At 31.1% G+C, this 25873-nt stretch overlaps 3 protein-coding genes and 1 non-coding gene across 6 annotated transcripts; 3 read left to right on the plus strand and 1 right to left on the minus strand.

The window, feature by feature from the left end:
* Positions 1–6: 6 nt before the first annotated feature.
* LOC107011597 (protein REDUCED WALL ACETYLATION 3-like) lies at positions 7–8161 on the plus strand. 2 transcript variants are annotated; one of them, XM_015211164.1, is made up of 16 exons: positions 7–292; positions 1859–1950; positions 2290–2430; positions 2512–2568; positions 2646–2718; positions 3615–3773; positions 4106–4255; positions 4367–4622; positions 5348–5463; positions 5550–5636; positions 5757–5845; positions 6018–6080; positions 6238–6294; positions 6943–7039; positions 7155–7313; positions 7757–8161. In XM_015211164.1, exons 1-15 carry the CDS (start codon positions 257–259, stop codon positions 7308–7310), a joined length of 1629 nt encoding a protein of 542 aa, XP_015066650.1. In that variant the 5' UTR covers positions 7–256; the 3' UTR covers positions 7311–7313; positions 7757–8161. The 2 variants fall into 2 exon arrangements, with proteins under 2 accessions (XP_015066650.1, XP_015066651.1); XM_015211165.1 differs by having other exon boundaries at positions 65–292; positions 2293–2430.
* A 4047-nt stretch (positions 8162–12208) lies between these two features.
* Positions 12209–14041, minus strand: LOC107010501 (WRKY transcription factor 71-like). The gene is made up of 3 exons (XM_015209786.2): positions 13460–14041; positions 13209–13352; positions 12209–12779 (listed from the first exon to the last, which is right to left on the minus strand). Exons 1-3 carry the CDS (start codon positions 13876–13878, stop codon positions 12392–12394), a joined length of 951 nt encoding a protein of 316 aa, XP_015065272.1. The 5' UTR covers positions 13879–14041; the 3' UTR covers positions 12209–12391.
* Positions 14042–20811: 6770 nt separating this feature from the next.
* LOC114076215 lies at positions 20812–20914 on the plus strand. Its single transcript, XR_003577089.1, has one exon. It is a non-coding gene; the product is annotated as a U6 spliceosomal RNA (small nuclear RNA).
* A 2082-nt stretch (positions 20915–22996) lies between these two features.
* Positions 22997–24874, plus strand: LOC114076076. Of its 2 annotated transcripts, none has more exons than XM_027914504.1 (2): positions 22997–24485; positions 24722–24874. In XM_027914504.1, the coding sequence occupies exons 1-2, from the start codon at positions 23303–23305 to the stop codon at positions 24754–24756; spliced, it is 1218 nt and encodes a 405-aa protein (XP_027770305.1). In that variant the 5' UTR covers positions 22997–23302; the 3' UTR covers positions 24757–24874. The 2 variants fall into 2 exon arrangements, with proteins under 2 accessions (XP_027770305.1, XP_027770306.1); XM_027914505.1 differs by having other exon boundaries at positions 24731–24874.
* Positions 24875–25873: the final 999 nt, after the last annotated feature.

The raw sequence follows: 25873 nt of genomic DNA on the forward strand, positions 1-25873 counted from the left end.
CCGCCACCCCACCCCACCCCCTAGTCTCCTTCGTCATCTTCTTCGTTGCTTCAGATCTCTCCATATAGGGAAGGGTTTTGAAAACAATTCTTCTCTGTGTTATATATATACCTATTTCATTCTATTCAATATATACGTACATATAATGTATGTAAATACACAATCTCATTACTGAGCTTTTCTGTGCTTCAACTTCGCCGGAATCGATAGATTTCACTTGTCGGTGATCCATATAGTATTATAATTTTGGGGGAAAATGGCGGCAGTTTCTGGTCCTCTAACGCCTGGACAGGTAGTAATACTTTTGCTGATCGTTTTGTGTTGTAGTGATGAGTGATTAAACTTTATTAAGTTAGCGAAGTTTAATTTTGGATTTGGATCCGATAAATAGTTGGAACTATCGAAATGTGTAATAATTGTGAGTTCTTTTGAGTCGGATCTGTTTGAAGAGTATAACTACTGAAGTGTATTAGTTAAAATGATAAGAAGCTTGCTGAATTTTGATATAAGAGCATTTAGATGAGGAGATCTAGTTGTTTTCTGTGAAATTTTGAGTTTACTAGTTTATTCTAGTAAGGAGTTGCAGCATGTTATTGATGTAGTTTTTCTAACTAAACTGTAAACGAATTATTAGTGTTTTGTAAACAAAGATGGAATCTGAAGGCTGAATTGACTATTGTTGATTATAGAAGCTAGCATGTTACAAACAGCTTTTTGCTAGTGATAATATTTGTTGTTCCATTTTTCTTTGAGTACTAGGAAGTATATTGAAGTGGTTAAATTTTGAAGTTGTTTATTTGAGGTGGTTTTTTGATGTGCTACATTCTTTTTCATATATGCTAGGGGGATAAACGGCAAAATTATATTAAGATTCATGTGCTCATGTTTATATAGTGAGGGTTGCAGCATCATGTTGTTGTTTCGTGCAGTAGAAGCAATAATTTGGAAGCTCATGCTGATTTGTTATTATTATATTCGTAATTCTGTCGTTATTAGAGCTGATGAAACAGTAGGTGGTTAACAACGGTATAAGACGGTTAAAGATTTGATTTTGAGTTCGTTATCAAAAAGATGTAGTTCGGAAATTTAAAACGTTTCTCTAAAGTTTCATCCATCAAATTCTATATACTTTATAGTTTTAATGATTTGATCTTCGGTGTGTTTATATAAATGAAAAGTGCTCGAAAGCTACAAGGTTCATGGGGCTTGAAGCGAAAAGCGAGAAGTAAAGCGCAAAATTTTATGAAAATTAAGAAGTACCAAACATGACTGTAGGACTAAAATACTAAAATTGCGACTGAAATAATCAATTTCAACATTTGATATTAATCCAACTTCTCAAAATTGTGATACAAAGAACTGTCTATTTTTCTTTTGATCATGTTTGCGTCATTGTTTGAAACACAAATTTCTTTGAATCGCGTGGCTTCACCCATGAAGTGATAACCCTAGATTCTCGTTGCTTTATCAGTTTATGCAACAAAGGAATGACTCTCAAAAGATCCTTTACTATTTTGTTCGTTTGCTTGGGTGGAACATGTGTATTTGGATTAAAGATACTCTACTATTTTGTTCGTTTGCTTGGGTGGGGGAGAGGGGAGAGAGAGAGAGAGAGAGAGAGGAGAAATGTGGGTTTCAATTCGTGGAGGACGGGAGTTACTATTAATTAACTTGTAGAATCATGTTGTTGTGGAATTATCTTTGCGTGTTAGTTTTTATGGAGTAAGATTTATTGCACTTGCGCTGCTGCAACGTGGAATACATTTCAATTCATCATTTTCTTTGGTTTGTTTGTTTTGTCTTAATTTCGTTTAGGCAAATATATCTAGAATACTGAAGGATTCCCTTTATGTCGCAGGTGTCATTTTTGCTTGGATTTATACCCGTCCTTGTTGCATGGCTATACTCTGAGTGGTTGGAGTACAAGAAGTGGTTGTTCCCATCTAAAGTGTAAGTTAAACAGCTCAATCCTTGCATTGAAGTAAACCCCCCCCCCCCCCTACTCACTAAGTTGACTCATTCAATTTTCAAAATGGAAATAACCACTCAGTTGAAATCCATCCGATAAGGAAAAGGAAAGAGTACGAGAACTCATATAGCCCCTTCAGTATTCACCATGGACCTTGTAGACATGGCTGCTATTTGTTAAATCATTAGTGAACAGTATCTTCAGGCAACTTGATTTCTGAAAGCAACTGTGATTGTTTTATCTACACAAAATATACAAACAATTGTACTATCTTAATTATATTTCTTTTTAATCTTATATTGTTGTCTTCTCTGTGACAGCAGTCATTCAGATAACAATCTAGTTGAATTGGAAAATGCAACAATCAAGGAAGAAGATCGAGCTGTCTTACTGGAAGGAGGTCTGTCAAAATCTGCATCTACAAAGGTGTCTAGTTCATCAATAAAAACAAATATAGTTAGGTCAGTGCACTGTGCAGATTGGTGGATTTTCCTTGAACTTTCTTAATAAATTCTTCATGAAACACTTCTTTAATTTTATAGGTTTCTTACGATGGAGGACTCCTTTTTGCTTGAAAATCGAGCAACTTTAAGGGCAATGTGAGTCTCTTGGTTGTTTTGATTATGCAGGATGCATCTTTTTCCTCGTACTAATGAGCTGTCTTTCAATTATACAGGTCTGAATTTGGGGGAATCCTATTTTATTTCTATATCTGTGACCGCACAAACTTCTTCGCAGATTCTACCAAGGTTCATGACCTTTTAATTTTTTAATAATGCATCATAATATGATTTTCTACTTCATGCTTTTGACTAAAATCGTGGATGTGAATGAGCGAGCTCTTTGTGGTGCACAGAGGTGGAGCTAGGTAGAGTAGTGCATTTTTTTTATATATATATATATAGTAGATGTTGAAACCCCTTTCGCTTCTTCGTGTTTTACTTCTTTGTATTTTGAAACCCCTTAGTGAAAATCAAATCTTGGCTCCACCATTGGTAGTGCATCTTGAGTAACTTCTTTTCTGCATACTTTGTTAAATATACATAGCCAGTTCAACCTAAATGTTTTTTGAATCTTCTTTTGCATTATCCTTCCCTGAAGGTAATATCCAGATTGAACTGTTCGATGTGGAATTCTGCTGTGTGACTTTTGCCATGATGTTGTTTGAAAGAATTTTATCAAAACTTCAGCATGCTTTGCTTCAATGGAGCTAATTTTAGTCTTATTCTAAAGAAGGTTTACTAGCATATATATGATTTGCATGCTAATGTGTAAACTAATTCCTACTTTGGAGAAAATTTTGGATCTGTCTTTACTTTAATTGGTTCATTTGGAAAGTTCAGATTCTCCAATTTGAATTTTTTACCACAAGCATCAAACTCATTCTATATAAATTTGTTGTCTTCTTCGCTTTCTTGTGCTCATCCCCTTAGTTTTGTATTTAATTCTTGGTTTTTAGAGTTTAGTACAGGATCTGCATTGGTGTTTGGCTAGAACGCAGGACATCATATGATTTCTGCATCATTGCTGGAATTATACTTTCAGTTTGGCAACTCCATTGTGGAGTTATAAGATGTATATTTTCATCTTCGCAAGTGTAGCTCAAAATAACAAGGTTCTGTTTTATTTTGTTTTCCGTGAACAGAGCTACAATCGGGATCTCTTCCTCTTTCTCTATTGTCTTCTGATCATAGTTGCAGTAATGACTTCTTTCAAGAAACACAATGACAAATCAGCATTTTCTGGAAAATCCTTGCTTTATCTTAACCGTCATCAGACAGAGGAGTGGAAAGGATGGATGCAGGCAAGTGTTTTCGATAATATTTTTCTTGATCTACTTATCCTTCCGTTTAGTAAGAAGTAAATCTAGTCAGCAATTCTTTAGAGCAATACCTTCCATTTGCTCTCTTTGTTTCTCCGTCTCTTCGGTGAATAATTTACAAAGTCGCAACCTGATTCTTGCATTCTTTGTTCAATTTGTTAATTTTAAGAAGCAGTAAATCATGCAGAGTCTCTGTTCAATGTATGTGCATATATATTTATATTTCCTGTGGATTTGGCCTGGTTCTTCGTATTTTCTCTTTCAGTGTATGATGTTTGCAGCATCTAAATAATCCATCTTTTTGTTTGCAACAGGTCCTCTTTTTGATTTATCATTATTTTGCTGCAACAGAGATATACAATGCCATTCGTGTTTTCATTGCTGCATATGTATGGATGACCGGTTTTGGGAACTTCTCTTATTATTACATCAGAAAAGATTTTAGTCTTGCTCGGTTTGCTCAGGTAACATTATGTATTATACTTTATTACCTTAAGTTTGAAGACTCTTGGTAGTTTAATCTTACATTTCTAGGTTCAATGTTGTTAATGTAGTAAACTTTGTCCTGTGTGCAGATGATGTGGAGGCTGAATTTCTTTGTTATATTTTGTTGTATTGTTCTTAACAATGACTATGTGCTGTATTACATCTGCCCAATGCACACACTTTTTACTCTCATGGTGTATGGAGCCCTTGGCATTGGCTACAACTACAACGACAAAAGATCAGTGATGGCTTTCAAGTTTGTTATGTGCGTGGTTGTTGTTATCCTGATTTGGGAGATTCCTGGAGTTTTTGAATTTCTTTGGGGCCCTTTCACATTTATGTTAGGTTGGTTACGGTGCACTTGCTCTTTTTCTTTCTCCAAATTTATTTTTAAATACTTGCTTTATCATGAGCTCGGACAAGGACTTCCCTTTGGATGTCACTTCAACTGTGTTGTGGAAAATGCTACCTACTTTTTCATGCAATATTATGCTTAAGATGAATAGTATGGCTATAAGTAATGACAAATGCCATCATTAGAAATTTGGTTATAAGTTCTCAAAACTAATATCTCCATAAGTCATGTGTTGGAAAACATGAGGTCTCAGGTTCAAATCCCAGTAGAGACACAAAAAAAATAGGTGATTTCTTCCCTGTGTCCTAGCCTTGGGAGGTATAAGGGATCCCGTGCAATTAGTCAAGGTGTGCCGGGACACAACGGTTATCAACAACAACAAAACAAAAAGTAACATGGTTCAGATAGTTGTAGAATTTGATTTGACATCTTCATGAAAATCACCTATCTGTAGCAAAATGGACTGATGGACCAATATTTGTGCTAAGAGGTGCTTATCTTAGGTGCAATGATTTTATGCAAGAAAGGTGACATATAATTGTAGTGGCAATGCTACACAACTGTTTCAAGTGGTATTTTGTATTTCAAGTAGTAGGGTGACGCCAAAGAATCCTTTTCCCCCTTTTACTTTGTTGTCCTTTCTTTTTTTATATTCTATAGATTCTGGCTTAACCCATGTCACCTGATGATCGTTTTCTACTTTATCAAACTGTAGGGTACACTGATCCAGCAAAACCAGATCTTCCTCGGTTGCATGAATGGCACTTCAGATCTGGGCTGGACCGTTATATATGGATTATTGGCATGATATATGCCTACTTTCACCCTAATGTAAGCTTAATAGAACTCTAATTCTTAATTCTTTTGTCTTTCATTTGTTGTAAAGGACTTACATTTGGTGTATCTTGTCCTTTCAGGTTGAAAAATGGATGGAGAAACTGGAGGAGTCTGAACCTAAGCGGAGACGAACAATTAAGACATCAATTGTTGCTGTTGCTGTAGCTGTGAGTAGATTTATCGTGTTTCTAGCATAACACCAATTTTATTTTGCTTCTACAGTGTGTCTCTTTTTCCCATTTTCTTCTTCCTCCAATTCATAAAGTTTTTTCATCGGTCTTGCTCAGATTGGGTACTTATGGTTTGAATACGTATACAAGCTGGACAAGAACACATACAACAAGTTCCATCCCTACACGTCGTGGATTCCCATAACGTATGTATTAAACTTACTTTAATTTCTGTTTTAACCCTTCATTTCCAAATGTGAACCTTGTATATGGCACCAACCATTGCTTGCCTATGATGTGCCAAAACAAAGAAAGTATATTGTTGATTTCTCTCCTGATGTCTTTTGCTACTTTCTCATTTTATTTTCTTTTTTTCAGTGTTTATATCTGCTTGCGGAATTTTACTCAGGAGCTACGGAATTTCTCTTTGACTCTATTTGCGTAAGATTCTATTGACTCATTTGGTGCTGGTGCTCAATCATAGACCTTGTACCTTCCTTTTCCTGTCCAGAAGATTAATTTTTTCATCTCATCTTTAAACATAGTTGGACTGTATTTCTTTCTGCTTCTTTAACTGTTAAGTGCTCTACTTTTCTAGGTGGCTGGGCAAAATCACCTTGGAAACCTATATCTCACAGTTCCACATCTGGCTGAGGTGTGTGGATTTTACTCTTCTTCTAAATATAATGGTTGTTGTCTCAGACCTGAAATCAATCAATCAAACTGTTCCACATTTAGTATTTGAACTTTCAGATCACAATTCACACAATTTGATGTGGTATTTCTGAGATCTTTCATTGAGTCTCACTTGTCAGTTGTCACCCATCAACACTTTTCACATGCTTAACCTAAGAAAAGAGAATCAGCTTGCGCATAAGGGGGATATGTTGCAAACCTGAAATATTATCTTTAACCATTTAAACTTGTAATGTAGTTGGTTTAAGCAATTCAATAATCGCCGTTTATCTGATTAACCATGAACCATCAAAACATTGCATCACCCTGCGACATTTTCCAAGTTATTTGCTGAACTTAGGCATTTTCTGTGGCTAAATTTCTTAGAGGAATTACTATACCAATTCTTTATCTGTGAATGATTGACATCCTTTTTCCTACATAATATACTTTTTTATTCCCAGCCTGTCTCTAAAGTTTCCCAGTACTCTTGCGTGGTTCCTTGTAATGCCAGAGTGTAATTTTTCCCAATGATTATATCTCATCAGAGAATCTATAGTTTTATGTTGGTTGCGTTGATAAGGCCAGCATGTTTTGAGTTCTTATTGCTTCCTGACTTCATGTGCAGATCAAATATGCCGAATGGACAGCCTAAGTGGCTCCTCTCCTTTATCCCAGATTATCCTTTGCTTAATTTTATGCTTGTCACTGCAATATATGTTTTGGTAAGCTTATGTTCTCTCACTTCTCATTTTCCTGAATATTTTTAGCTGTGATCATATCTGGTCCATTTTCTCTCCATCTGTTTTCTCAATCGGGCATTCCACTATCCTTCTGCAGATATCATATAGGCTTTTTGAACTAACGAATACACTCAAGACAGTTTTCGTACCCACGAGAGACAATCAGAAGCTGCTTCACAACTTCATTGCCGGCGTCGTGATTTCTGTGTCCATATATTGCCTTTCTTTTATTCTTCTTCAGATCCCTCATTGATGTGTAAGTTCTTATACTCTACTTAACCAAAAAAAAGAAAAAAAGGTGCTGTCTGGTTTGTCTGAATGAAGACATTTTTCTCAAAATAACAAGACTTTTTAAGGGAGAAAATGATTTCTTTTACCTTATTATCAGAAGTCAGTTTATATTAGTATACACTCCATGTCACATCGTTTTTATTAGTATACACTCCATGTCACATCTTACTCTCTTTATCATTTGTTAAACCAACACTTCGATACTTTTATCAACCTTTAGCACTCAAATGCATTACCTTAAAACATTGAAAACGATCCAGAAGATAGTTAAAATGGTTTCTGCATATAATCTTTTACAAAAGCATTTTCCGTCTTTCCAATGCATAGTTGATGCCATCTGCTCTGTCACTTCATCAACCTAGTGTGCATTTTCCTGTTTGGTGGATGAATCATCGAATGCTAATGCAGGTTGTATGGCCACAGGTCGGATGAAACTATCGCAGAGAGGTCACTCTAGAAAGATGTCACAACTAGATATGGAAAAGAGAAATCTGTCATATTGTCTTAAATGGGGTAGAGATGTTGATATTCATTGCCAATAGTATGAGTAGCAGTTGCTAAATTGGAGCACGCACACAAGGAAGGAATTATTTTCAGATTCTGCCTCAAAATTCGAGGGACAATATCAATTATCTCATACATGTATTCAATTTTTTTGCTTCTCTTTGCCCTTTGCCTTTCATAGTCGTATATGTTCCTCGTTACTCCGCGATGTGATAAAGAAATATAGGCATGATAAGTGTACTTCTCTTGTGTTCTCTACTCAGCAAAACTTGAACTATTCATGGCTAATGCAATTGTTTTTATCTCTAACAGAGTCATTTTTTATTGAATTACAAAATCAAATCACTCTGATTCATTAATTGGGCTTAACATCTCTCGATTGAAAAGTTTCGAGCCAATAAATATTTGGAATATATCGAAGCGTAATGTTAGGTGAAGTTTATTTCCCAGAATTCACTGTTTGGACTTTATGTTTACTTTTTAGACAATAAATTATTAACACACACACAGAATCAGAATATAACAATACTACAGGCATGATTTGATAGTATCAGTTACAAATCTAATATGAACTAATTATGTCGGCTAAGCTAGTCGATCGCCGTATCAGAAAGCAAACAAATCAAGATGAAAGTTAATTTTACTCTCAGATTATTTTTTTAATTCATATAAACTCCCCATTCTGTATTAAAATTATGAAAAACATTGCCTGAAATTTCTGCAGAATTTAGTGGGAAAACGCTAATCTATACTCATACCGACAACTCCATCCCATTATTATTATTGTTATTATTTTTTAAAAATAACAATAAATTAAGAAAACTGCAAAATAATAAAATTAATCTCTTGAAGTATACATCTTAATTAAACAAACAGTTTTGATAGTTATGAGAATTTTGTGAATGCAAAAAAAATGTTTATTTTGCTAGAATATGTAATTCTTTATTAGGCAATGCCAAATCTATGGTCAATTATCCTCCTAAGTGACAAATAATACTAATAACAACAAAATTGACCAGTGTTGTGTTTGGAGGTACGTATATAATTCCAATTTATCCTCATATGGCGGAGGATCGCTATTTGAATTTTGACTTACTCTTTCCATGTGCTTCACCTAATTTAATACTATTTGACATCTTCAATATTATTATAACAAAATATTTTAATTTTATTCACTCAATTCTATGTCCCATCTTTTAATAATATAATAATTTCAGTACAAATATCAAAGTCTTTCCTACACAAAATAATAGTTTTTCATGTGAGGAACGTTGAGGTCAACTTGGATTTACATGTTATATTTGGGAACAAATATATCTTACAACAAGGGGAAATATACATGGGCTAAGTTAATCAATAAGTGGATTATTAATGGGAAAGATTTCTATATATACGAAATTTTATCCGTTTAAAGATTAATTGGGCTAAAATGATTTTTTTTTTTTAAAAAAATATGATTTTTATAACATATCAAACAAGAGTGAAAAACTAAAATATTTAATAAGATCTTTTCATGAATCAGTTTGAGCTATAATAAGTCCGATTTTTGTATGAGTTGGATTGAACGAATCAAAATAAGCTAAGTAAATAAATGAATGGGTCATTTGAATATCTAAACTTAGATAGGTGGTACCAATCATGTGTGTTCATGAGTTTATAACTTTGGTTGTCACCCTGCTAAAAGGGGCAATACGAACGAATACCCAATTATACGATGTTATTTAACTTGTGTTTATTTTTAAAAGTTTTTTTTTGTTTGCATGTGTATATAATATAATGATATTTGATGTTATTCTTGACTTTCAGTTATTTTCATTTGATTTCAGTCATTTCCTATCCTTAGTAGATGTGCATAAATGATTTAAGTTCAAGCAAAAACGTCTAAACGATTAGAACAAAAATGACTAAAGTCCAACCATTTTACTTGAACTTCAAGCAAAAATGCACAACCTACATCATATGAAACTTTTATTTGAAGTTTAGATTTTATCAGCCTAACTTGAGACGTCGCATAGCTTAAAATTTTGAAAAGGAGAGTACAATAAATTAAATGATATTGTCAAAACAGGGTGCACCATCAAAAAAATAAATCACTTCAAAGAAATAAAATACTTCTTTTTAAAAATAAAAAAAAACGTACAAATTTATTTTTAGAGCTCGAATCTATCTATGCTAAATAAGAAATGAGTAATTAAAAGGTACTGCATGCATTTTGTAAAACAAAATTAATAAGCTGCAATATGAACAGATGTGTACTCAACTTTGTTTTTTCACAAAACTTTAGCATTCCCACCAAAAAGTTAATATAAATATATTGCATTGTTCTTTCTTAAAGCTAAAGACAAACAATGAAATTTTCCAATATTTTATTGAAACGTTCTAAGAAAAACAATTTTTTGCTTAAATTCTGCTGCAACTTGTTATTTTATGAACCAACTTATTTAGTTTTATACGAAAATAAATAAATATTTTTCCCATTTGTATCGTTTTTATCAATTAATAGAGTCAAAGTCAAATAGCTATTGGTTGACTGTTGAGCCTTTCTCATCAAAGCCAGCCGATTTTTTAGATCCTTTTTTTTGTTTGTTTGTATGACTTTTGCTTTTTCTTCACACTAACTAGTTCATATAATACTATATAATTACTTTTTAAATATAATAAAATTTAAAAAATAATATAAATAGTTAATAACAAGGCGATACGGTTAATTATTTGTTATTTTTTAAATTGAACAAATAAAAATAAATATTTTTTTTTAATATAATGAACAAGTAAAAGTAGATAGAAAATCGTATTATTTTTAACCTATCATATATGAAGGTTTTAATAAACAAAATCAAATCTTCCTGGAACTATTGTTTTGATACCGTGGGGGCTGTTAACTAACTAACCTTCAATATTTATTTTTCAATTTTATAAAAAGAAAAAGCTAAGCTAGGACCATTTAGTTTGAATTTCAATGCATTTTAAACTAAAATAAGTTTGTTTATTTTTCCTTCTTTATATATGTTATATATAGTTTAGTCCTCCACCATCATTAACATATTCTATTTCTTATGATTCTATACGAATAGATTTACGAAATTATTCAAAATATTATTTACGTGTGCATCATTTTCTTAGTTCAAAGTCACACTTGAGTGTTATTTGAATGAAACCTTCCTATAATCTATTGCACCAATAATTAAAATTTAAATGTAGAATAAGAATTACATTTTGTCATGATTAAAAAAAATAGTATTATGTAATATCAAAAGCCAATATTTATATATAGTATAATGTTTTTATCGTGGTGTTCATTATATTAATTGTATTTATCTCAAAAACTTTTTGAGATTCCTACTCTAGTTTTATTTATATGTCTTCTCAATAGAAATGACAATTTATCACTAAAGTTCATAACACCTTAATTATTCATTCATAAGTCTTTTTGCCATCTAAAAGGTGGAGGAAAAAAAAAATGCTGCGGTCACACCACGTGCTTTGGTTAATTCAACAAATATTACCCTTCCATAAAAGGAGTTTAATTTTTAAATGAATGGGTTATATAGTCTTTTCAATGTTGTAGAAGCTTCATTAAAACGTGACTGATCTAGCTTTTAAGGTGTGAATTGACGAGAACCTAATAACTTTTGTTTCTGTCCAAGTATTTTGTGTTAACAAATCTACAAAATATTGACAAAAATAATTGATTTTAAGCGGAGATATTATTCTATGTTAACTTGAGATTATTACAGGAACTATGGTTTTCTTTGATACATGAATCCGCTTTTGCCTTAAAAATAGTTTCTTTACTAAAATCAATGGAGATGTGACTTTTTCTGTTAATTTCCAATTAGAAAAGTAAAACATTTTTTATTAGCCTACAATTAGTTTATTATATATCATCCAAAAAAACAATTAACTAGCAATTTTGGATTAAAAAAGTCATACAGGAGCAAAATGAAAGGAAGAAATTTATAAGAACAATAAAATATTATGCTCCCAAGCTAAGCTATAAGCCTATAAAATATGTCTAAGATATTCTACTAATGCATACATAATTTGGTCAAAACTATATATATGTGTTACGAAATTCACATTTATCGAAGATCTAGTAACTTGTCTTAATTTTCTAAATTTCAAAACGAGAAACTCAAAACTCTGGATCCATCTATTGTCATCCATGTTTTGTATAGCATTTTTTTGCCATCTCTACATGAGAATATGCACGTATAGCTTGGGAATATAAGATGATTCAAGTTAATCTAAGATCAAAAGGAATTATGTAATCCATGCCTTAGTTTACCTTCATGTTGAACAAATCCACCTTAATTAATTCAAAAGGGCATGCATCTATATATAAGATCAAGAAAGAAGAGAAATTAGATATAGTATATATATGATGGTGAAGTACTAAAATATATATATATTTATAATACATGAGATAATTAGGAAGAGTCCATCTATAATATCTCTAAATTATTACTACCAAAAAAAGAAAGAAAGAGAATTAAGTAGCTATAAAGTTTCAAGTAGGGTTAATTAGTGCTCAAAGCCTCATGGTTCTTGTTTAAGATTAAACACAGAAGGAACCATGTCTTGTAGAAGTCCATAATCATGATGAGGATGAGGTAGCTGCATCTGTTGATGATTTAGATTTTGATGATACATGGAGGAATTTGCAAAAACATTGGCATGTCCATAAAATTGAGGCATTTGTGACATGATGAATTCTTGATGAAAACTTGCTTGTGGTGCCATTAATGGTGATGGTTGTGCTAACATGGAAGGATTCAACATCCTTGCAACGCTACCGCGGAGAGTAGCTGGTAAATGATGGTTGTGTTGACCTTCATATGTTGTGATAACAATGGATGGATCTTGGTATGACCTCTCTACACGCTTCTTCACTTGACATTTTTGACTTGTGCACCTATAATAGCTTCTACAATTACAAAAGTACAAAAATTGTTACTATTATGTAATATAGTTAAAGAAAATCGTGATATTATCCAGAGATCGAAAGATTATCATGAGAAGGATCTGACAGAGATATGAAATTTCGATTGGTCATAGAATAATAAGATTTGACTAGTGTACACCTTTGAATCTAAGCCTAATTTCTTTGAACAAGAAAATGGGAACACAACTTAGGGAAGTGGGAAATGGGAACACAATCTTCATACTAGTAGGTAACCATGTGGACTAAAAGAAAAAGAAGGTTTGTTATCAAATCACTAGTTAAATACCATGGATTTGACTAACTAGCTACCTTAATTATATGGATTCTTGATGTTAGAGAAGTGTGTTCTTTTAGGGTTTTATGAATTCTTTACAACAAAAATGAGCAAAAAATAAAATAAAAAAAAATCACCTTGGATAAGGGCTATTTTTAACAGCCTTTTGTCCATATTTCCTCCATCTATATCCATCTTCAAGATGATCAACTTCACTCTTTGTCATGAATGCAAATTTTGGTGGCCTTTGCTTCTTTTCTCCTTTCTTTTTTGCTTTACTCCTATACATATCATAATTTCAATGAAAAAAATAAAATAAACCAAATGTGAGGGTAAAAAAGAGATAAAAAAAAAAGAAAAACTTTAGAGAACTTGAATATGTACTTACTCTTTTTTTGATGCATCTTCACCATCTTCTAATGTTTCATCCTTGACTTGTTTATCTTTCTTGTTAGAATCTTCATGATCACCATTAGATGAAGAATTTGAGATTGAAGAGTTTGGTGTAACTGGGGTTTCACTTCCTCCAACAACATCATTATTATTGCTAATATAATTAACATTAGCATCAACATGATCTTGTTTTATAATATCATCATCTTTAAGTGAAGAAAGTGTTGAAAATCCAAAGGGTTTTCCAAGTGAATTATTAGTAATATAATCACTACTTGATCCATGTAAATACTCACTAGTATAACTCATAAAAGAAGGATCCAGCATATGTATATTTTGAACCATTGAAGAATCATGCTTAATATCTTCTTGAAATGGTTGATGATAGTACAAATCTCTTAGTTCATCACCCATATTGAAGAAGAAGAAGTAGAAAGAAGAAAGAAAAGGGATTTTTGTTTTGTTGAGGGTGGGGGGTGGGGTGAGGAGGATGGGGTTTGACAAGAAGTTGATAATGTGTCTATATTTAAACTTTGACAAGTTCTCTTTTTTCTTTCTTGGTTTGAGCTAGCTAAGGTCTATTTTTAATGTATTTTAAATTTTAATGGTAGAATGAGAGATTTATATATAAGTTTTGGAAAAAATAGATGTAGACCCCACTTTTGTAAAGAAGGTTTGACAAAGTTTTAAGTCCATTTTTTAGGGTCTAGTCATTTGTCACTACGAAGTGCGCCATTTCAATTTATGGGACACATTTTTTAATCTGGTTCAAATGTAAAACCTTAATTTTTTCTATGATTTAACTTTAAAGTTTTTTATTTTGTGTTTAATGAAATAATTTAACAGTCATATAAATGATCAAGAAGCGTTTTAGATTTCAAAATCTCTTTCTATTTTAGATTCGTATTAAATCAAACAGTGTAATATAAATTAAAACGGACCGAATATATATGCATCTAGCTGTAGTAAGCATTTTCCTTCTTTGTTCCTATCTTTGGAATTTATTTATTTTTCTTCTTGAAATATTGTGTATGGTAAATTATAGTATTCCGTTTTGCTTTACCACATGTTTCGTGTTGCAAATTTAAGCTTTTAAAATTATGGGGACCATAAATACAAAAAGAAGAAAATGATTATATAGTTTTTATACAAATTATGTAATTAGAAAAAATAAAATTTTTGAAATGTGATGATATTAAAATTTTACAGTAATTTAGTTTAGTTGTAGTGTTTATCTAGTACTTTTTCACACTTCAAATCAAAATGTAGTCAAATTTGTCACCGTTACAAACTAAGTTTCTTGTCTCTTTTTGGTGAACAAACAAATAATACATACTTTATAGAAAGCAAATAGGAAAATTTTATTCGAATTTTTGTTCAATAGAATATATATCGTGGTTTAGTTAAAATGGAAGCTAGGTAGATAATCATTAATTAATTAAATAAATAAATACATGATAATAATTAGCTCTAATTTTAAAATATAAAAATTATTCTGACAATTTCAACAACATTCTGCTCATTGACTCTTACGCAAGATAATAACGTAAAAGAAGAGGTATTCAATTAATATTTAGACGTAAACATCTAGAGGAACCACATAAATAATAATAATAAAAAGTCCTATAACGATATATTAATATAATCAAGATATATATAATATATATTTAAATAATAATCTGACTAGTTCAACACCATTATATTCTCATATTTTAACCATATTCAGTACTCGTACGTACATAATTAATTTACAAATTCACCCAAAAAAAAAAAATACTCACGAGACTCTGAATCTATATATAAATTAGTATGAAAATTTACTGTAAAATAAGTTTTCTATGAATTTTCATATTAATTTCCAGAAAAATCTCAATGTAATTTATATTGTTTTTTTTTAGTGTTTGTAAAGCTTTTTTTTTTTAATTTTTGAAAAAAAAATTGAATATGATAAAAATAAAAATAAAAGGACTTTGAATAATCTTAATACAAATATTTTGACTCCACCACTATAGAGCACAACATATCAAAATACATTATTTTCTCTGTTTCTAATAATTTGTTTAATTTTTTTTTACTTATTTATTTTGACAAATGAGAAAATTAAAAATAATTTTCTTTTACCTATTATGTCATTAATTAATTAATTCTGATGTATACAGAACTTTTTAAAAATCTTAAATTTTAATTCATTTACTAATATAAATAATAATATTAATAGGAGGATTGATTTGGTAGACGTTTTAATTTATGTTATTTTCTAATAAAAAAAACTTCATTTTACTCACAAAAAGATTTGAAAAATTTATTTTCTTTTGTTCATTTATAAATGACCATGACATTTTAGCTCTTCAATATTTACAAGTATATATATATATATGAATGAAACAAGTGAGGAAAAACAGAAAAAAGCTATTATGAGCTTGACAACATTAATGAGGGGTAAGAAAGTCAACTGAGGACTCAAATAGAAAAAAAGTTTTTAAGATTTATAGGTGAGTATTGTAATTTCAGTCAAACGTTTGGGCCATTTGGAAACTAATATACTGAAACACGTGTCCCTACTTGGCACCGGCATTTGACCGTAGCCGACACATGTACTTCCCACGTGGCTTCTGTTCTTTGGTTTTTTCCCTAGCTGTCTTTTTTACTCATATCCAACCCACGTCACTCTCTTTTCTACCATGTGACACTCACGTGTCTTTGAACTCGTTATTATATATAGTCAAATCTCTTTATAACTGTAACGTTTATTAAAATAACTCGATCCGAGTTAAAATGATGTCTCTTTCGATAAAGAGAGCTGTACCGCCGCTGCATCTCGATCTTACCCTATAATAAGCTTTGTATAGCATAAATGTTTGATTAGCTGGATCAGTAGAAACCAAGTTCAATCAATGTCTATGTCATTTTCTGTTTTATCTTTTTTATGTGATTTTTGTACTGGAGATCGATTATTTTGGATTCATGTTGTATAGAGCTTTATTTATAAAAAATTGCCCTCATTTTCCTATATCTAGTCGAACTAAAACCTCTATTTAAGAGATGAGCAACGCCTTTTTCCATCTACTGTTTATGTATTAAGAGTTATCTTAAATTCTGAGAGAAAGAATTAGAAATACTGTTTGATGTAAGTTATTAGTTTTGTCTCGAATTATTTTAAAAAAATTTTTAATTGACTAATTAAACTTAGATATACCTTTAATCTGTCACATGACATAGCAAATGATATCAAACTCTTGTAAAAACATGTGACTCTTAATAAAAGGCTGAAAGAAATGTTGAAAATACCTCTAAACTTGATAAGGATTAAGAAATGTATATTACTCATGTATTTCAATTTAGTTAATTAAATAAATATTTTTAAAGCTGTTAATTATTTGAAGATAAAACTGATATTTCAAGTGCTTGTGCCTAAAACGTTAAAAAGAAAAAGTGAAAGGTGAAATTGATTGTCACAAAATATACGTAATTTCCTTTTATTCTCATTTTTCTTTCTGGAAGGAGGATTGTTGTGGTCTCTCAAATTATTCGATTTTTTAATTGTTCATTTTTATTTTGTAAAAGATATTCTTATTTTCTTTTCAATCAAACAAGTTGAAATTTTCAAAAAATTTATTTTTTTTTATATAAGTTCCTTTTTATAGTGCAAATAGGCCTTAGCCTTTAAAAGGTGTTTATTGGTGTAGAATTTTCAGCTTAGTGAACAATAGTAGACAGTAACACAGAAGAAAAAAAGTATAATTTTGTATATATCCATCCTACTATCCTAAGATAAGAGGATGAAAAATTGCCAACAAGAATAAGCTAAGATAATATTGAGTGGACAACATTTATTATATTGACTTGAATACATGAAACAAATTAAATTATGTGATAGCCACATAAAAATAAATTTTTGGACCACGTACCTTTGATTTAGTCTTTTTTCTAGGCCCCCCTTCTCCGTCTATATGTTAGTAGTATGCTTTTACGATTTTTAACGATCAATTTCGTCGAAAAATAACTGAGTTTGCATGATTTTCGATAGAAATTTGTTGTTAATTTCATTGGTTGGAAGATCTTTTATGTAAAAAGCAATGAGTATACGTCAATTTTCGATAGGAATTTATCGGTAATTTCATCGATTGAAATAAGTTTTTGTATATATGAAATATATTTCCGGTAGAAATTTGTCGATACTTTCCTCGATGGAATAAGTTCTCTCTAAAAAAATAATCACTACATCAAAATTGATCTTTAGCGATAATTAATTAGCAATTATCGCTAAATATATATTTTTAGCGGCAACTAACACTTTGTATAAGTCCCTAAAGGTTTTAGCAACATTGAATTTAATGACACTTAAATAATGCCGGTAAAGACTTTAACACTCTTTATTAATGTGTCTACTTATTGCCACTAATAATTATTTTTGTTGTAATGAATAAGTATACATTCGCCGATAATGTCATTGATTAGAATAAATTCTTTGTAAAAAATAACGAGTTTTGACAACAAGTATACATGATAGAAATTTATTGTAATTTTATCATCGAAATATATATAACTTGTTGTTCATGAAATTTTATGATTTTTCAAATAGTTCCACAAAAAATTATCAATTTATAATACTTTATAATATATGGTGATTCATGGATAAATTAAATAGTATCTCATCAACAGGTAGATTGTCCGTGGTATATTTATGTACTCTACATCTAGAAAAAGAAAGTGTTTTCGTGTCTAAAACAAGTTATAAATACTTATGTTAATATGAAATTTTAATATAAAGAAAGTTATATATATTTTATATTTATGTAAAACTATAAATAATTTTAGGTTGATTCAAAGTCCTTAATAAGATGTATATATTAAAGTGATTTGAAGTATGAAACCGGTTTAAAATATAGACATTATTGAATAACTCTGAATAAAAATTAAGGACCACATTTCATTTTTAGTTAGTCCTTATTATTCCTTTTTGTTTTGTTAGCATGCTATTTAAAGTATTTATTTTCCTTTTGTCGTGGGTAGGCATTCTCATAATTGTGCGGCACATGAAAAGTTAAATTGTATAAAAAATAATTGAAGAAAAAAAAAAAGCTAAAAACATTAATTGATTAAAAAAATACACTCATATAATCTAACTCACAAATCATGAAATAAATACGTAGATTGATTATAAAAAAGAGAATTAACTTTTATGAACAAGATAAAAATTCAGATACTCAATTAATAAGATTATTATAATTTCACACGACATATAAAATTTGATATACATTGAAATTTTTTTCTTACTTAAAAATTAAAATATTGTTCCACATAAAGACATTATGTTCTCCAATTAAAGTGAAACAACAAAGAACAAGTAAACCAATTCATTGTAAAAACACATCCCTTTAAAATAATTCACATAATTTACGACTTTGTCTTTGTATAATATATTATATATTATATTATACACAAACAAAAAAGAACTGTGTATTTGACCTTTACCTAAGCACGTCTTTTTACAATTAAATAATCTCATGTTCAACTAATTTAATTAAATTATATAATTGACCTCTTTGATTAAAGTTGAATTTATTTCCATTTCTTTACTCAATCCAATGGGATATATATATCCTTACAAATGCCGCTAAAATTGCGGCAAGATTGTGACAATATTTTATCAAATTATCAAAAAAAAAAAATGTTCTTTCTTTTTTTAATTTAAAAAAAATTATATTATGGGTGCGTGTGTCATGCAAATTTGTACACCATAGCTACTATACTAATCCTATCTCAATAGTTAATTAGAACTATTATAATAGGATTTAGCATCATACGCGTATTATCTCATAATAATAATATATTTCATATTCAACAGATTATCGGTATTTATCTGACTATTATGTTACTAAACGAGACATGCTTAACTTGAGGGAATCAATAATAGAACTCGGTTTCTTATCGAATGAACTATTGGTGTTTTTTCCGCTACTATATCACCAGACAAGACATGCATAGGTTGAGCGAAATAAATTTGTACACCTTAGCTATTACCCTAATCCTATCTCTATAATTTATTTGTTAATTAGTGCTACTATCTATTTATTAGTCCGACATACCCAAACGAAATAAACTCTTACGTTTAGATTAAGTTAGGTACAAATTTAATTTTATTCTACCACTAAAAATATTATTATAGACCAAAGTTAGACCTAGTAGAAGAGAATCTTTTCTTATAGTATAATTATATAGAGTTGAAATGTTGACTTTCTTTTTTCTTGTATTATTTCAATGTAGCAATAGTGGTAGTATTAATTCTTCTTCTCAATCTATTGAATGTTTAATTGACATAATATAATTAAAATTAATTCCCTCTTTGTTTTATTCCAATTTTTTCATCATTTGCCTACCTAGCAAATATTGAAAGGACATGACCGGTATATATATTAATTTGAAAGAATCCATGAGGTCCTCATGGTTATATATGGAAGATGTGAAATTATATTCCAATTTTAACCTCTTAAAAAAAATTAGGAATATTTATATGAAAATTAATGTGTTTTTTAAGTTTAAATGAGAAATATAAACTTTTATAAGTTGATGACTAACAATAAAAAGTGAGACATCCAAAAAGCAAAAATAATGTATAACATGCATGTAGCAATGTATCCCTTTTACATTATAAATGATGAGTTGAAAAAGAAAAATAATTGTAACTTTATGAGTGTTTTGAATATAGACTAGGAAACAAATTATTGAGAGCTAAGATAGGAAACAACCTAGGTATCACCTTCAAAAATGACAATGAATTCTAGAAAAAAAATGTATATATAAATAGTCAATATTAAAGCAAAGAACAAATAGTAGTTAAAGTTAAAAGACTTTGGAAAAAATATTGCCTTATCTTATCTACCCACCCTTTTTGTGCTTTGACATCTAATTTGCCAAACTCCATTCTACTTTTACTAGTTGTATATTTAGTTGGATAGTCCTTATAATGGAAAAAAAGTTTTTACATTAAAGAAAATAAGTTTTAGCAGTGATAAATATATTATTCATAAAAAGTATTAAAGTTTTTATCGTTACTAAACACAATATCGCTATATATATAAACTTTAGAGACATTTAAAAAAAATATTATAATTGCTACAGAAAATACATATTTAACAATAATCAAGTTATTTTCATTAAGTAACTAACAGTAAAGATCATTAAAAATATAGTAAATTTATCTTTACTGAATTTTATGCGTCCTGAATACGAATTAATTAAGTCAGCATCTAATAAATTTTGAATATCAAATAATTGAATCAAAAGAAAGTTGACTTTTAACCTATAACAAACAAAAAATACAAAGGGTGTCAATGGAGCCAAGTAGTCCCTTTGGGTACATTCGATAAAATTACAATGATATAGAGAAGATTAGCATGGCGCCTGCGCAAGAATGACATGCACAAATCAAAAAATGGTTCAATTTTTATATATATATAAAAAAGTAAGGGTGGGGTGGTTTGAATATATATATATATATATATATAATAAATTTATTTATATTTTAGTATTTATATCAAATCATACTAGTTATGATAATTAAGGCATACATCAAAATTAAATATCTCCTAATTAATCGATAACAAAAATAAAGATATATTATATTTATTAATTTGATATAAATATCAAATTTGATATATCGTACCACTAGAAATTGTCGTGTTCGATTAGATGGATAACAATAATTTTTTTTGGTCCGCTCATATACTCATTTCCTTTCATGTCTTATACTATTGTATATATCATTTCACTTATTTATTTATTTTTTTAAAAAAACGACAATTCCTCATTTCCTCGTTTTTTTTAAGTAGCTAATTTTGTAGCTGGAATAAAAAAAAATATAATGTGTCACATTAGCTTTGGCCCTTAAATTAGTTACCCTACCAAACATATACCAAAATTTATTTGACTATAATACTTGAGATTGTAATAACAATAATTTTATTTCGTGAATATTGCTTTGGGAAACAGCATCAAATTAACGCACATGCTTTAACGGACAAGTAAATATATCACAGGAACACTATTAAAAAATCACTATTTAATCGTTGAAATTCTTTACTATTAGTGTTTTCATATATTTTAAAAGAATCATTGAGAATAGGAAAAAAATAGTGTTTTTATACAAAAATTAGAAAGTCTTCTTATATTTAGAAGCGATATGTTTCGCATCATGTGTTATTCCAGTGAATTTATTCATGTCACTGAAAATGAATGTGAATTTTATTCGTTCATGAAAAATAAAAAAACTTTTGTTTCTAGTAGTAAAAGTATCGTGAGGAGAAAATTAATACATACATGATGATTCATTCATGATGCCATAATCCAATTACTAACCACCCACCCCTCCATTTTACCTACCCCCATTCTCTTGGGTGAGAGAATAAATTAATATAAGTCCAACATCGATTGTCATGTAGTGGTGAGATAGTTCTAATAAATTTATCAGAGGTTTTAAATTGAAGTTTTGAATATGGAGAAAATTTTGTTGAAAGCGTCACTTCTGAATAGGCTTTGCTATGCGTAATTCACATTTAGTCAAAGTTTTATGCAGACTGCAAATAGAGAAAAAATTATTAATCGACCGAACAAATTTCACGAAAGAAAATTATTTCTCTATATAATATTCCATTAATTAATCCTCTTCATCCAACAACCTATCTAAATGAAAAAAAGCCATCGAATAAACAATTACCACGTCATGCCCATTATTTATAGAGAAAGAATACAAAAATAAATATAGATATATGTCCTTATCAAATTTCCAAATGCATAATACACAATATGTTTAAGAAAAATATGACTTAATCATATTATGAGTGTAGCTATAGCCTTATGGAGACTAATCAATCATCAAAACCAAATAAATTACGTAATTACTATTATTAAGAGCTAATTAATTATATAACTTTTGAGAAAGCGTGACACTTGCAAATTCCCCTTCATGCATGATCCATATATTATATAAAAAAGGAGAAGAAATTAAAAAACACATGCACACATAATTATTAATTTGTGAGTCTATATTTAGTAGTGTGGGAAAATGAAATGATTGGTGAATTAATTTTTTTTTTTTGAGTCCAATGACAAATTAAAGGCATCTACATGTTACTCTAGCTAAAAAGGTATGACATTATTCCACTTATGCTTTGTGTGGCATGTTTTTTTAGAGGGACATTCAGACATATATATCAAAAGACAGATAAAAACTAAGTGACAAATATATATTTATATATACATGAATTTATATTAATAATATGATACATAGATCTACTGTATATTCATAATAAAAAAAATAGAGCATATTAACGTCAAGACTATGTAGAGCAGAGCGGATAAAAAAATACAAACATAAGGTAAGATGGTTGATCTACTTTCAATATCCTTCACGTCTACGTCTTATTTTTCATCGACATCCCATTCCGTTCCTATTCTCCTATTGCATCATTAAAAAAAAGAAAATTAGTAACATATACTCATTGTTAATTTGTCACTAGTTAATAGTGATAGATTATGGAAATAATCTATTTATTGTACAATATCTTTTGGTAAATATTCTAATTAGTTGTCATCTTTTATATTTAGCAATTATCTTTGTAATTGATTATTATCTATGTAATTGATAATAATCTCCGTAATTATCTCTTGCCTAAAATTAGGCTTGTACACTTTTGTATATATTGATTATTCAGTGAATGAGAATGACACGGCAAACATTCTTTTATGGTATCAAAAGTCTAGGTTACTTTTCTGACCTAATTCTCTCTTCCGCTTTTTCTTCTTCTCTAATCTTCTTATTCTCACACGGCTATCCACCATGGCCGAATCTCAGAAAATTCATCCCGCTACTCTTGTCACTAATATCAAGACCCACGTACCTGTTGTTCTTGAATATGACGGTTCCCAATACAACAACTGGTCTACTTTGTTCAAACTCCATTGCCGTGCTTATATGGTGATTGATCATATTACTCCGGTTGCTACGGAATCCGATGCTGATAAAGAGAAACCGGCTCCGAATTCTTCTGATGCAGCTCTCTGGCACCGACTTGATGATATTGTTCGACAGTGGATTTATGGTACTATTTCTAACGATCTCTTAAATTCCATTATTGATGCTGATGATAAGGCAATTGATACATGGAATCGTTTAGAAAATTTTTTCCACAACAACAAGTCTGCCCGGGCACTTAACCTTGATGCGCAGTTTACTAACACCAAACTCGAACAATTTGATGGTGTTAAACCTTATTGCACTCGTCTCAAAACCCTTGCTGACAGTTTACGAAACGTGGGTGATAAGGTATCCGACAATCGGATGGCGCTTCAACTTTTGAAAGGGCTTTCGGAGGAGTATAAGCCTTTTCGTACATCTGTTCGACATATTAGTCCCTTGCCTTCCTTTGATACTCTACGTTCCATGCTTGAACTAGAGGAACAAAGTAACTCTTCGGACCTTGCAATTGAAGCTCGCGAGGAGGCTCTTCTCACCGCCTCTTCCACAGCGTCACACCCTTCTAGTGATCATTCTTCATCTTCTAAAGGAGGGAATTCACGAGGTAGAGCCAAGGGTAAAGGGAAAGGCAGCGGCGGCAAGGGCAAAGGTGGTGCCGGCCGGAACAACCAGCAGCAGCAACAATCTTCGCAGCAGCAGCAACCGCGCCAAGGTGGCGCCTCCTCCCAACAGCAGCAGCAGCAGGGCATGGGGTGGATGTTTCCCCCATGGCCGTACTGGGGCAATGGCCCTTGGGCAACCCCACCTTGTCCGTACCCAGCCCAGGGTCCGGGCCCAAACCCGTGGACAGGGGCAAGGCCGTACCAGCCTCCTTCTCAAGGCATCCTCGGGTCTCGACCTAATCAAGCGTACTTCTCAAGCGCTCCATCTTCTCATCCGGGTTCTGTTCCTACCAACATTGAACAAGCTATGCACACAATGTCTCTCACCGATCCAAATTACTATATGGATACCGGGGCAACCTCTCACATGACGAATTCCCAAGGTAACTTATCTCCATATTTTAATTTGAGTAATCATGCTAATAATGCTATTACTGTTGGCAATGGTAGTAAAATACCTATTAAAGGTTATGGTCACGAATGTCTAAACCAAAACACTCTTCAACTCAAAAATGTCCTTCATGTCCCAAAAATTATTAAAAACCTAATATCAGTTAGAAAATTCACCACTGACAATCATGTTTCTGTTGAATTTGATCCGTTTGGGTTTTCTGTGAAGGATTTGCAGACGGGGAGCAAAATAGTGAGGTGTAATAGCAGTGGCGATCTCTATCCTTTTCTCACTGATCGTCAAATCATTTCACCTACCACCCCTTCAGCTTTTGCAGTTGTCTCTCCTAGTTTATGGCATTCCCGTTTAGGTCATCCGGGACATGCAATTCTTAGTAGTCTGCGTAGTAGTAATCTTATCAAATGTAATAAGGCTTCAAACGATATTTGTCATTCTTGCCCATTGGGAAAATTAATAAAAATGCCTTTTACAGATTCTTTATCTCATACTACTATGCCTTTTGACATTATTCACAGTGATTTATGGACATCTCCGATTCTTAGCTCACTTGGTCATAAGTATTATGTTCTCTTTCTTGATAATTACACGAATTTTTTATGGACGTTTCCTATTTCTTCTAAATCTCAAGTCTATAATCTTTTTATTCGTGTCCGAACTTATATTCGAACTCAATTTGAGAGAGAAATTAAAGCTTTCCAATGTGATAACGGCCGTGAATTTGAAAATGATCCCTTTAAGCAATTTTGTCAAAAATATGGAATGCATTTTAGATTCTCATGTCCATACACCTCTCCTCAAAATGGCAAATCGGAACGAAAAATTAAAACGATTAACAATGTTGTTCGTACGCTCCTTTGTCATGCTTCTATGCCTCCTTCTTTTTGGCATCATGCACTTGAAATGGCTACATACCTTCACAATATCATGCCCACAAAAATACTTGGTTATAAATCACCTACTCAGATCTTATATCAAAAAACTCCGGATTATTCACATCTACGTGTCTTTGGGTGTTTATGTTATCCTTTGATTCCCTCTTCCAAGATAAATAAACTCCAATCCCGGTCTACTCCATGTGTCTTTCTTGGATATCCATCCAATCATAGGGGGTATAAGTGTTTTGATATGTCGAGTCGTCGTATTATAATAGCCAAGCATGTGTGGTTTGATGAGTCGGTTTTTCCATTCTCTAAGGTACACACTCCCCTCCCTCATACATATGATTTCTTAAGTGACACTTCCAGTCCTTCGGACATTCCTATGTATCGTTCTATTCTTGAGTCGGGTATTGCTCCCTTGGATGCTACTTCACAGCCTGTACCGCACCCCACCCGCGGCCAGGACACCCATACCGCAGCC

The sequence above is a fragment of the Solanum pennellii genome, chromosome 2 (assembly GCF_001406875.1).
Source record: "Solanum pennellii chromosome 2, SPENNV200".
Taxonomy (NCBI): domain Eukaryota; kingdom Viridiplantae; phylum Streptophyta; class Magnoliopsida; order Solanales; family Solanaceae; genus Solanum; species Solanum pennellii.